General features: G+C 37.2%; 1 protein-coding gene across 1 annotated transcript in view; it reads left to right on the top strand.

Moving 5' to 3' along the window:
- LOC121379826 (polycystin-1-like) overlaps positions 1 to 14,334 on the top strand; it is a 52,471-nt gene that overhangs the window by 29,179 nt on the left and 8,958 nt on the right. Inside the window, exons 17-28 of the mRNA XM_041508478.1 lie at positions 1,218 to 1,343; positions 4,283 to 4,446; positions 4,991 to 5,211; positions 5,861 to 5,971; positions 6,994 to 7,229; positions 7,652 to 7,779; positions 9,975 to 10,149; positions 10,444 to 10,661; positions 11,310 to 11,395; positions 12,481 to 12,768; positions 13,201 to 13,335; positions 13,963 to 14,280. Of these exons, the coding sequence (XP_041364412.1) occupies positions 1,218 to 1,343; positions 4,283 to 4,446; positions 4,991 to 5,211; positions 5,861 to 5,971; positions 6,994 to 7,229; positions 7,652 to 7,779; positions 9,975 to 10,149; positions 10,444 to 10,661; positions 11,310 to 11,395; positions 12,481 to 12,768; positions 13,201 to 13,335; positions 13,963 to 14,280 (2,206 nt within the window). The remainder of the gene's footprint in view (positions 1 to 1,217; positions 1,344 to 4,282; positions 4,447 to 4,990; positions 5,212 to 5,860; positions 5,972 to 6,993; positions 7,230 to 7,651; positions 7,780 to 9,974; positions 10,150 to 10,443; positions 10,662 to 11,309; positions 11,396 to 12,480; positions 12,769 to 13,200; positions 13,336 to 13,962; positions 14,281 to 14,334) is intronic.

The following is a 14,334-nucleotide window of genomic DNA, read 5'->3' as shown; positions in this document are numbered from 1 at the left end:
GCCACTATACACACCCAATCCTAAAAACATTTTATTCCAAACCACCATAAACACTACGCCAGTTTCTCTGCAATCTGCGATATATCCTCAGACATTTTGCTGAAAACTGAATTTGAACTTGTCTACGTGTGAACAGTGGTTGAGTGGTGTTCACACAATGGTTTTTAATATGGCGTTTATCACGTTTTGCGATGAAACTCTTCATTTATTCATAATAGCATTACTACCAAATAGCTATATCGAGTTTGAAATAAATCACCACACATTTTTATTTGGTTACAACTAATATTGTGAGTAAAATGATGGAAATACATGAAAAGTTTTCATGTCAGTTCATTATACCTGAACATCTCCGTCATTTTTGCCAGAATGTGAATATTGGCTTTAGCCAGTGGACCCCTCTGCACCCCCATCTCATAAGCTTATGATATTGTCACGCAGATAACTAAATCCATCAAGTGTAGGTTTTACTTAATTGTAAACATTTATTTAAACCATTATTATATATACTCTTCAAAAAAAGATGGGGAACTTGAAATATTAATGTTAATATTAACTATTAGACTGAACATACGTTTTGACCACAGACATCCGAGTAAAGAACATTCAGGTCTGTTTATCAACACACCGAAACACATTACATAGTTTGCACGTGCATCACGCAGTTGCCCTGTACATGTGCATGGGGTGTCATTCTCGATTTTGACAATTTCCAGGAAGGTAGGTTAATCACTGTGGAATATTATTTCTGTCAATCTTTTTCATTCTGTTGATCATACAGTTGTTATTGTTTTGTTTTTAATCATTTTTATTGTTTGAATTTGCAATTTAGTGATAAAAAAACATCAACTTTCAAATTTCACTTCTGACTCCAATCATCCTTCAAGATCTTTGGTGGACATAAAACCTACTGTAATACTGAACTACCGGTTGTAATGTTTGCACAATTAATTCACTATTATCATATAACCATTCCCCACAGCTAATATACCTTACAATTTTGGCAATTGTAAATTCCTATTTGTTTTTGAAGAGTATATATTAACAACGGTAAGTTTGACCAGACTACCACAGGTCAACAGTAGGATAATTCAAATAATTTAATTTACATTCGTTGTTTCCAATATGTTTAGTCCCTTCAGTTCTCAATCTTATTTTGACATTGTAGCATTTCTAGTGCTAAGACCACAGCAGTCTAACATTGGTTGTTGTTTTAGAGTGGATGATCTGGGTAATGTGGATGACATCCTCTATTCGGATGATGAACTCTCCACTGATAAGAAAACAAAGAGCAAGGAATCAACACAGACTCACAGATATAACTCTAGAACCCAGAGAGAAAGGTTTGTACAATTATTTTGTCACTGTCCGTATTAAAGGGACATTCCTGAGTTTACTGCAATTTTTAAGATGTTATCGACTAACAGAGATTTTTTAACGATTGTAATTACATATCAGATATATTTATCTGCATAAAATATTAGTGGTTTTATATTAAACATGTTTCTAATCGTTTTAATATTTATACTAAGTTAAATTTATTTAATTTCCTAAAATATAATTTTTTCATATGTACGAAATTATTTGAAGACAAAATCCAGTTTGCACTTCTTACAAATATTAACACGACCAGAAACACACTAATATTCTAAACAAGAATATATATTTAATATGTAAGTTTAATCGTAGAAATATTTTATTAGTCGGAAACATCTTACAATGGCAATGCAGCAAACTCAGGAATGTCCCTTTAAACAGATATTTTCATTTTATCTGTTTAGATTCAGTAAGTTTGTTGCCGAGGCTGAAACAATTTTGTACAGTGCAATATTAGGATAATCATATAGGTGTCCCGGGAGAATGTACACAAAAGTGTCTGCTAGGTTTATATATCATATTTAGTTGGGTGTAACCAACAACTGTTGTTGTTATAGAAAATTCAGTTTGGTTAAATTACCAGTCACTGTGTTCTTACAGAAAATTTTATTTGGTTTAATCAATCATTTTTATTCTTTTAGTACATTCATTGTTGTTTATTTCATTTCAACTTATTTTCATGCTTATATTCAGTTACAGTTCAAGCACGCTGTCCTGGGTACACACCTCAGCTATCTGGGCTGTCTGTCCAGGACAGTGGGTTAGTTGTTAATTGTTTGTGGTTAGTGAGAAAGAAGAGGGTGTAGTGGTCTTACACCTACCCACTGAGTCATTAAAACTCACTCTGGGTGGGAGCCAGTTTTTATTTCGGGACTTTAAAATGTCTTATAATGCAAATATGGAAACCTGACGATACAACCATAAAAATGAGCCCCCCACTTTGAAAATCCATCCTACGGGCCTGCCCTGTACCTACCAGCCTTATGTCCGATGGCTTAACCACAACACCACCAAGGCCGGTATGGAATGGAATGGAAACTCGTTTAACGTGCCCATATCCATGAAGTTTCAGGCACGCCCACAACGGATCTGACCTCTGACTTCGCCAGTGGAGGGTTCCATGGCACGGTATGGGTTGGGATGGGAACTCTATTTACGTGCCCATATCCACAAGGGTTCAGGCACACCCACCTCGGATTTGGCCTCTGACTTCGCCAGTGACCAACTCCAGGGCGGGAGGGGGGTAGGGGAATGGGAGGTGTGGGAGTATGAAGGGGACATTTTAAAACCGTGGTAAGACCACTTAGAAAAGAAAAATAAATAGGGCATTAAACTTATATTATTATTACTTTAAAATAATAATTTAAAGCACCAATTAAATTTAAACTGACCATGTTTTTAAATTAAAGTTATTAATTAGTAGGTGCAAAGAGTATTTTCAATCAGGCTGATCTAAAGACCCAATATAATAAATATAATTACCGGGTAATAATAAAATATTAATTTATATTAATATTTTTATAATTATTTTTAACCTTAAGCCCTGGAGGATAAATGATTCGCAAAGTGGGGAGCATCGCGCCCAATCTGGTTTACGTTCCAACATCCAGGTAGCCCACTTTGGCTAATCCGGATTTCCATGGGGTGGAGGTTCCGGGGGAGGGAGGCCTCCTAACAGGCATTCCTATCGGCCCAAACTGCTTACGCCCTAGCGCACCCAAATAGCTCCCTACCACGCCCCCCCCCCCATCCCGCCCACCCCCAGGTTATCTATATAGCACATTTGGACCGTAATTAAGATGATAGTGATGTAAAGGAAGGAAGGAGAGGAATGATGGGAGAGGAATGATGATGATGTGAAAGCCCGCCAGGCGCCGTCTGGAGTGGTGGTGAAACGTATTGTTGTTGGTGTTGAGTGGAGATCCGAGGTTATTATGAGAGTGTCCTCGCTGAGTTCCTCAAGCATTCGTGAGCTCTACACCTGTAGGGGTGCGCCACCTAAACGGATGACAAAAGTCATTGCTATATAAGCCTCGGTGTCACCCAGGTGACCACTTAATCGTTAAGTGGGTGACATCGAGTATCGGCCAAGTTTCTTTTTTTCAATATAGTAGATGACCGATCAAGTTAATAACCTGTTTAAAACCTATTTAAATTAAAAGAAAACATACATGTATATTAAAATAGTAATATCTAAAATGACAAGAGGAATTAACTTGCAACAACATTTATTACCATCTAAAAAGGGTTAAAATAGTATATAATTATTAAAACCTAAAACAAACATTCAAACATCAGCCAAAATTCACCAATGGCGGGCAGCGCAAATACTGCCAAGTATATGAGCCGCCAAACCATGGTGAAATAACAAACACTCACACAGACACTCTCACACTAGGCTTACCTGATCGATTTATGGTCTGCTAGTGGTGCGCGGACCGACTAGCAGACACTATATTTTCTCGCAATACCATTGGATGGTATTGGATTCTAATTGGGTAAGAAATAATAATAATTCATTTCAACCAAAATCATAGAGGAAGAAGGACATAAAAACAGAAAAAAGAAAAGTAGAAGGGGTGGAGGCAACAAACAAAATAGAAGTTGTTTGCAGCCATTTATTACAACAGAGAAAAGGAAGAAAGAGTCGAAACTCGGCCGGAGCGTCATCCCAAGGTGGCATACCTGAGCGAACACGCCTGTAGTGGCACGGTATTGTGGTTTAAACAATGGCTCTTATTCTTATAACAAATTCAGTTTGGTTTAACCAATCACTGTTCTTGTTACAATATGTTCAGTTTGGTTTAACCAATCACTGGAATGTTGTTCTCACAAGAAGATCAGTTTGGTTTAACCAGTCACTGTTGTTCTTGTAATGAGTTAACCAATCATTGATGTTTTACAGGAAGTTCAGTTCATCGAGTGGAGCTGCCAGGAAGGCATCTCGTCGGATGTCTCACGGTACAAGCAGCCTGAAGGAGACAGCATCCATCAGATCAGACCGACACCCAGGATCTAACTCGGAGCCAGACAGTAGGCGTGAGAGCAGTGTGGCAGCATACTGGAGGCGTAAGTCTTGTAACAAGTAGTAGCTGGAAAAAATATAGACAACAATCACTTGAACAAGGAATATTTAAAAGTCATCATAACTAAGTCCACCACCCACCTTGTCCACTACCCAAAACAGTGCTTATTTTGTTTACAACTTACAGTTAAATGTTTAGTTAAAAAATTTTTATGTTACTATGCCCTTTTTTAAAACTGCATTCCACCCTCACCTCCCTCCCCCAAGTTATATTATGCTAGATCAACCATTCCACACACTCCAATTACCTTATGCTAAGCTACAATTATATAATTCAAATTAACAAGTTAATTGACTGTGTACTTTGTGTCAATCAGTAAGGAGTTATTTATTTATGCACATTATATAAATTAAGATATAATCAAGAGTTAATTATTGTTGTGTATATTATATCAATTACATTATAACAATAAGCAGTGAATTATTTATGCACTTTATGTAAATCAAGATGTAACAAAGAGTAAATTGTGTACATTCTGTCAATCACATTACAACAAATTAATTATTTGTGTACATTATGTTAATCAGGTCACAGCAGTATTTCCCAGTCTATGAGACCGAGGACAGCGTGCTCGCTGCCCCCGTGGTGTGTGTACATCGGCTACATGGTGTGCACGCTGCTGTCCACCATCTCCATCATCGTCATCCTGCTGTATGGCTACAACTTCGGCCGTCACGTCGCCATCAAGTGGCTCCTGTCTATTATTATCTCGTTCCTCTTCTCAGTGTTCATCATTGAACCAGTCAAGGTGAACTGTGTAAACCTCAGTATATCTGTGTTTATCTTATAGAAAATACATGTAGGTCAGTGTAACCATAAAAAAATTAAGTAGGTCACTGTAAACATATTTTTAAAGTAGATTGTATAACCATCATTTGTTTAAACTAGGTCAGTAATACCATTATTTGAACAAAAGTAGGTCAATGTGTCACCACCTTGTAAAACTAGGTCAGTGTAACCATTATCTGGTAAAAAGTAGGCCAGTGTATTGCCATCTTATTGTTTTATTTTATTGTAATACAGGTATTAGTATTCAATACTGTGACTATTGTAGATGTTCAGTGCATGTTGATTATGATTATAGTCCGTCCCATCTTCCTATAAAGATGTTTTTGTAAATAACTTCAGTTTGGTTTGACATAAGAAAAACAGTAAAAGTGTTTTGGAAATAACAAAACAAAATCCTATTTTTGTGTGCAATTTTGAAAACAATCGGCTCAGAAATAAATAACTGGTAGTAAATTCCATAGTATGAAAAAAGGTGGGTTTTTGGGATTTTTTTTTTTTTTAAATAGTTTATTGCCCCAATAATATGTTATGATAGTGTCAGGGTTTTTACCAGGGGATGGACTATAGTTGTATTATTACTGTTGCTACATATTGACTGACTGTTGTAGGTGTTGGTGTTGGCGGTGTATCTGGCTGTGGTCTCTAAAAACGTACACGAGGACCACGATGGAGATTCTATCGACGTTCTGCCCACAGTGCAGGCCAACGAACAGATCAAGGTGAGACATTTCACGAAGTCAGCATAATGGTTTCAGGCCATTCCCCAAGGGTTTTTAAAGAACAGAACTTTACAACCAACAGTCAGTTGTCACACATGACTAATTAAAGCATAGTAACAATTGATTTAAAGCACTTGCACTTCACCAAAACGCTTACTTACAAACAGACATTATATGCCTCTGGGAAAACCCTTGTTTGGTATTTAGTGAATACTTGTTATTGGTAGCACATCTTTGTTTTTGTTGGCAGCTGTTCAACAATAGGAATGCTCTAGGGGTAAGGGGTATTATGTGAAGCATCACTGATCATTATGTATGTCAAGAATTAAATAACATTTTTAAAACCAGTGACAATGTTATATGTAGGCCTATGTTAAATACAGGTAGTTATGGGCAATTTTCCTATATCATCAAAATTATTTTTAACCTAGAAATGGTGTGGTGACAACTTTTAGTAATTCTAGAGGTTGGTGGTTTTATTTATATATAATGTTCTACGGAAGATGATGACAATATGGCATGTAAATCATGTGTTTGTTATTTCTCTACACACAATGTGATGTTTCACCCACTGGGTGGGTTTGAGGTTTAATTCACGTGTTTGTTATTTCTCTGCACAATATGATGTTTTGGCCACTGGGTGGGTTTGAGGTTTAATTCACTTGTTTGTTATTTCTCTATACAGGATGTCAGGTTTCACCCACTGGGTGTTGTTTGAAGTGTAACTCACATGTTTGTTATTTCTCTATACAGGATGTGAGGTTTCACTCACTGGGCGGGTTTGAAGTGTAATTCACGTGTTTGTTATTTCTCTATACAGGATGTCAGGTTTCACTCACTGGGCGGGTTTGAAGTGTAATTCACGTGTTTGTTATTTCTCTATACAGGATGTCAGGTTTCACCTGCTGGGTGTTGTTTGAAGTGTAATTCATGTGTTTGTTATTTCTCTATACAGGATGTCAGGTTTCCCGCACTGGGTGGGTTGGAGGTTTAATTCATGTGTTTGTTATGTCTCTACACAGGATGTGAGGTTTCGCCCGCTGGGTGGGTTTGCGTTGCTGCAGGCGAGGGAGAAGGGGATGAAGATTTGCCGCATGCACGTGATGCTGCGCCAAGTCGTTCTCTTCAGCTTCCTGCTCACGTTGCTCCTGGCGATCTGCTACATCAACTTCCCACACAGCGCCTTCGTCAGCACCCAGTACGTGAAACACCGGCTCACAGACAGTCCAGCGAACCTCAGACTCGGAAATTTAAAAAAGTATGTACATTAATGCAAATATTTTAAAAATTTAAACCAGAAATTTTAAAAAGGTTCATACACTACAACAAATATTATAAAAAAAAACCTCAAAACTTTAAAAAGGTTTGTATATACTAATGCAAATATTTTTAAAACATAGACTTGAAACTTTAAAAAGGTTTGTACATACATGCAAATATTTTGTTAATTTCAGAATCAAAACTTTAAAAAAAAAAAAATTGTTTAATTCAGCCTTGAATTTTAAAAATGTTCCTACACTAAAATAAATATTAAAAAGGCTATTGTTATTGTACAAACTTTCATACATCAAAAGAGATACAGTATTTTTATTTTACAATCTCCTGTATACTAACATAGGTATTAAAATTTGAATCATTATTGTACAAAGTTCAATTTTTGTTCTTTTGTTTTTATTCTAGTATTCCAGATGTACAGGGCTGGATGCAATCTGTCCTAGCAGAAACAATCCACCATCAAGAACTACACACAGAAGAATTCCCCCTGCTACTGGGTGTCACCAGACTCAGACAGATACGCAGTATTACAGGTAAATGTTGTGTTAGGCTTAAAGGTAAACATCACTTTAGTCTTACCAGTAAATGTTGTGTTAGGCTTAAAGGTAAACATCACTTTAGTCTTACCAGTAAATGTTGGGTTAGGCTTAAAGGTAAACATCACTTTAGTCTTACCAGTAAATGTTGGGTTAGGCTTAAAGGTAAACATCACTTTAGTCTTACCAGTAAATGTTGGGTTAGGCTTAAAGGTAAACATCACTTTAGTCTTACCAGTAAATGTTGTGTTAGGCTTAAAGGTAAACATCACTTTAGTCTTACCAGAAAATGTTGTGTTAGGCTTAAAGGTAAACATCACTTTAGTCTTACCAGAAAATGTTGGGTTACTTTTATAAGTACTGTAAATCAGAAAATATTAAAGACCTTACAATTTAGCGAAATCCATATCAGTGACATTTTAGCAACATAAAACTTTAGCGAGGTTGGCATATCAAACGTAGTCGTGGGTTTTTTTTTTACGACTGACTGGTCACAAGAACACTCGATACTTTTTGATGTTCTGCAATGTGCACTATTTCCGGATTGAAATATAGCCTCAAACACCTAAGTAACGCTGCTGGTCTCCAAATTAATTTTAATAAAAACATTACAGTGTAATACATCTAAACTAATTAGTATTGTTTGCTGTATTTATTGTCTAATCTATAGCCTGTTGTTTGTCCAGTTAGTCGGTGATGAAACAACCACACATAATCAGTCCAATGAAAACATGTTTTCGGAGTAGTCTATTGTGCGTACAGGGGTAGTAAGCTGTCATAATCTGTTTTTCCACTGAGACGTGGCACAAACGGTAGTGTACATAGGATATGTGACAACTTTTTATTTGGCTTGGTTCTGAAATCCAATTGAATTGTTCACAGTTTTAAGACTTGTTTGATTTTTCTTTTAATCTGACTTTAGTTTATATTTAGCGTAATGAAATGTTAGTGTTTTGTATGGCTTCGCTAAATTCATGAATATTTTATGTTCACCAACATTTTCTGATTTACAGTATACATTGTATTAGTCTTACAAGTAAACATTGCGTTAAGTGTTACAAATAACATTGTGTTAGTGTTACAGGTAAATATTGTGTTAGTCTTACAAGTAAACTTTAACATTACAATCTTACAAGTAAACATTGTGTTAATCTTACAAGTAAACTTTGTGTTAATCTTACAAGTATACATTGTGTTAATCTTACAAATAAACATTGTGTAGTATTACAAGTATACATTGTGTTAATCTTACAAGTATACATTGTGTTAATCTTACAAGTATACATTGTGTTAATCTTACAAGTATACATTGTGTTAATCTTACAAATAAACATTGTGTAGTATTACAAGTATACATTGTGTTAATCTTACAAGTATACATTGTGTTAATCTTACAAATAAACATTGTGTAGTATTACAAGTATACATTGTGTTAATCTTACAAGTATACATTGTGTTAATCTTACAAGTAAACATTGTGTTAATCTTACAAGTAAACATTGTGTTAATCTTACAAATAAACATGGTGTAGTATTACAAGTAAACATTGTGTTTAGTGTTACAAATAAACAGTGTGTTAGTGTTACAAGTAAACATTGTGTTTAGTGTTACAAATAAACATGGTGTAGTATTACAAGTAAACATTGTGTTTAGTGTTACAAATAAACAGTGTGTTAGTGTTACAAGTAAACATTGTGTTTAGTGTTACAAATACACATGGTGTAGTATTACAAGTAAACATTGTGTTTAGTGTTACAAATAAACAGTGTATTAGTGTTACAAGTAAACATTGTGTTGGTCTTACAAGTAAACATTGTGTTGGTCTTACAAATAAACATTGTGTTTAGTGTTACAAGTAAACATTGTGTTGGTCTTACAAGTAAACATTGTGTTGGTCTTACAAATAAACGTGTTAGTGTTACAGGTAAACATTGTGTTAATCTTACAAGTATACATTGTGTTAATCTTACAAGTATACATTGTGTTAATCTTACAAGTATACATTGTGTTAATCTTACAAGTAAACATTTTCTTACAAGTAAACATTGTGTTACAGTCTCACCCGTAAACATTGTGATACAGTCTCACCAGTAAACATTGTGTTGCAGTCTCACCAGTAAACATTGTGTTACAGTCTCACCAATAAACATTGTATCTTAAGGGTAACGTTTGTATTCCATGTTGTATTCTAGACCTCTGTCCTGCTGCTTCTGATCTGAACAAGCTGAAGGTTCCATTTTTGACCTCTGACCCATGTGAAGGATCTATGACCTTCAAGGAGGACACGGCTAGATACGGATTAAAATGGCAGACAAGCAATAATCTAAACGCTCCATGGCCGTACAGCTCTGCTGAAGAGACCAACACGTAGGTAGCACTGTGTGCATTGAACTGAGCCATGCCCACCTCATTCACACATCCCTTTTTCATTGTCTTGAAAACATAACTAACTCCTGACCAAGACTCCCTTTCCATTATATAATTGTTGACAGCCCCTTACGTCTGATATGCATTTTTAATAATGACCTCAGTTAATAAATGAAATGTTTAATGTTTGCTTGTGTTGTGTTGTGTAGGCAATCCCCCTTACGTCTGATGTGCATTTTTAATAATGACATCAGTTAACAAACGAATAGTCTAATGTTTGATTGTGTTGTGCAGGCAATCCAAGTTTGGCCATGCTCAGCTGTATTCTGGAGGCGGTTACGTTGTGATGTTGGGGACATCATACAATGAGACACGACAACTTCTACAGGACATCTTCAGTGAGGACTGGATGAACCTATACACACGTGCCGTGTTTGTGGAGTTCACTCTCTACAGCATGGCAGAAGACCTCGCTAGTTCAGTGTCTGTCCTTCTCGAGTTTCCATTGTCAGGTATTGTTTACAATCAGAAAAATGATCCATTCTCATAGTTCTCATTCTGAGGTAGGTTACAGCTCTATAGTCCAAAGGTTCAATGGTCCAAAGGTTCAATAGTCCGAACATTCAATAGTCCGAAGGTTCAATAGTTTGAACCCTAACCCTAGGTTCAGTAGTAACAAGGTTTATAGACCTAACCCCAGGCTATTGAACTTTCGGACCATTAAACCTTTGGACCGTTGAACCTTCGGACCATTGAACCATCGGACTATTGAACCCCTGAGATATCCACTTCATGATGAGAGAAAATCTCTGTTATTTAGACTTTTATTGTAATGTTGAACTCGGTTTATGGTGATATTTTATTTAATGTTTGTGATGATGTTTATTAATGTTTATGATAATGTTATAACTTTGTGATGATCGTAAAAACTATCAGCTGATGTTTACACTTTATAATGCAGGGAACATTTTGTTTTCAAAATCTTGATTAGCGACATTTCTAGTCAGTTGATAATTGATTAGCAACTACTGTTTAATGTTTTAAAATTGCGTAGCTATCTCTGAAACTTGCGAAGCGAATTGTGATGTGATACTGAACAAAACATTCCTTGTAATGATGTTTTAATGTTTGTTTATGATAATTATTAACACTCTCTCCAGGCGGTGTTCTCACCAGTGTTGATGTTCTGACCCAGAGACTGATGTGGTACGATGGAGTCCGCATTGACCCAGTGATGGTGTGTGAGGTAAGGTGAACAACAGGCATGTTGCATCTCACTTGTCTGTAGTGTTGTCCCTGGAGGGTTTCTGTATGGCGTGGCACCATGCCTTAGTAGTTTTGTCCCTGGAGGGTTTCTGTATGGCGTGGCACCATGCCTCAGTAGCGTTGTCCCTGGAGGGTTTCTGTATGGCGTGGCACCATGCTGCAGTAGCGTTGTCCCTGGAGGGTTTCTGTATGGTGTGGCACCATGCCGCAGTAGCATTGTCCCTGGAGGGTTTCTCTATGGCGTAGCACCATGCCGCAGTAGTGTTGTCCATGGAGGGTTTCTCTATGGTGTGGCACCATGCCTCAGTAGCGTTGTCCCTGGAGGGTTTTTGTATGGCGCGGCACCATGCCTCAGTAGCGTTGTCCCTGGAGGGTTTCTCTATGTCGTGGCACCATGCCTCAGTAGCGTTGTCCCTGGAGGGTTTCTCTATGGTGTGGCACCATGCCTCAGTAGCATTGTCCCTGGAAGGTTTTTGTATGTCGTGGCACCATGCCTCAGTAGCGTTGTCCCTAGAGGGTTTCTCTATGGTGTGGCACCATGCCTCAGTAGCGTTGTCCCTGGTGAAAATGCCACAAAAGTGCCCTGTCAAATCTTTAGTGAAAACACTAACATGTCATGTCTGCACTTGAAGTATGACTAAAGAAAGTTTTTTCCTCACTACATATATTGTTTATGTTTTTGACTAATGAAACTGTTTTCCAAGCACCCAGCCTGGCTAGTAAAACTGTTTTCTACTCAGCCTGACTAATAAAAGTGTTTACCAAACACCCAGCCTGACTAATAAAACTGTTTACAAAACACCCAGCCTGGCTAGTAAAATTGTTTTCTACTCAGCCTGACTAATAAAACTGTTTACCAAACACCCAGGCTGACTAATAAAAGTGTTTACCAAACACCCAGGCTGACTAATAAAACTGTTTACCAAACACCCAGGCTGACTAATAAAACCGTTTACCAAACACCCAGGCTGACTAATAAAACTGTTTACCAAACACCCAGGCTGACTAATAAAACTGTTTACCAAACACCCAGGCTGACTAAAGATACTATTTTCCTCACTGCAGGTGTTGTTCATGGCATGTGTTGTTTACCTGATTGTTCACCTAATACTAACAATGGTCGAGGAGAAATCTCACTTCATCACCAGCGTGTGGAACTGGCTTGATGTCGTCATCGTCACACTCAGTGTTAGCTGTGTCGGGCTGTACGTGGCATGCATCGTTGTGACAACCAACACCTTCCACGACTACTTTGCCAACAGGCAGATGTTCACCAGCTTTGACCGGCCATCTCACCTGCATGAGGTTCTGTGTGACCTGCACGCCTGGTTACTGTTCCTCATCTTTATCAAGGTAAACGCTGAGAGATACTCACAACATGTGTCATCACAGAAACAGATTTTGGAAAACAATTCTGAGTTTTGAATATGTTTGTTCATCGTCAGAACAGCAGATTGTTTTGTCATTCAAACAGCACATTGTTTTATCATTCAAAACAGCACATTGTTTTATCATTTAAACAGCACATTGTTTTTATTATTCAAAACAACACATTGTTTTATCATTTAAACAGCACATTGTTTTATCACTCAAAATAGCACATTGTTTTATCATTCAAAACAGCACATTATTTTGTCATTCAAACAGCACATTGTTTTGTCATTCAAACAGCACTTTGTTTTATCATTTAAACAGGACAATGTTTTATCATTCAAAACGGCACATTGCTTTATCATTCAAAACATGCTGTTTTGTAGATTGTCAGACTTTGATATTGTTTTCTAGATTGTGAGACAACTGCGGTTCATCAAGTGTTTTCATGTGTATGACAAGACTCTAGCGAACGCAGTCGGGAAACTTCTTGGCTGCACACTTATCTTTGTTATCATGATATGTAGCTATGCACAGCTGGGATACCTGGTAAGTTGCATTCTAATGACAGTTCAACCTTTGTCTTTCTCTCTCTCTCTCTCTCTCTCTCTCTCTCTCTCTCTCTCTCTCTCTTTCATTCTCATTTACTATTTAACATTAGACTTTAAAAAAATGTATTACCTTCTTTTTATGGCAGCACCTTATCAGAAACTGAGGTGACTGTCCTATCTGGGCTTTTACACCAATAATCTATCATTTTATATAATACTGCAACCAAAAGACAATTTCTATAGCTGTTAGATCATAGTCGTAATACATGTTTTAAGTACAGACAAACCTGTGGCCATCTCTAGATTCATTTTGACCATATCAAGCTGACCTATATTAAGTAGCCACCTGTCTTAATAAGCAATATTTTGATGCTCACTTTAATGGTTGCTTAACACAGATTTAAGTATTTAGCTCCTTTCCCCCACCCCCCACCCCGATTTACATTGTAAGTTTGTGCATATTGACAAATATTATTTTTCTATTTCAGACCATGTTTTCAACTGATTGACACATTATAATTCTATTAAATGTCATCTCGTTCAGATTTATAGTTCAACAAGTCAAGATTTTGTGAGTTTCATCTGAAAGTGACACATTGTAATTCTATTAAATATCATGTTTCAGATCTATGGTTCCACAATACGAGACTTTGCGAGTTTCCACACTGCCATAACGACCTTGCTGAGAACGATATGTGGAGCCATGAACCTGGCCACCCTGCTAGAGTTCCACCCGGTGTTAACCCCGCCCTACTTCTACTCCTTCTACGCCCTCACGTACGGGGTCTTCATCGGCCTGGTGATGGCGGTGCTGAACGACACGTACCGCATGACACGACAACAGATGTACTACAAGGCGACACTTGAAGCCCAGGACTATGAGATGATCGACTTCATGATGAACAGGTTCAAACTGTGGGCAGGGATCAAGAAGCAGAGACCAGTATGTAATATTAGTTTCTCTTTCACATTATGGATCTTTTATATTAACTTTTCT

This window comes from Gigantopelta aegis, chromosome 8 (assembly GCF_016097555.1).
Source record: "Gigantopelta aegis isolate Gae_Host chromosome 8, Gae_host_genome, whole genome shotgun sequence".
Taxonomy (NCBI): Eukaryota; Metazoa; Mollusca; class Gastropoda; order Neomphalida; family Peltospiridae; genus Gigantopelta; species Gigantopelta aegis.
The sequence above is the reverse complement of the archived record's forward strand: the minus strand, read 5'-3'. Positions and strand labels throughout refer to the sequence as shown.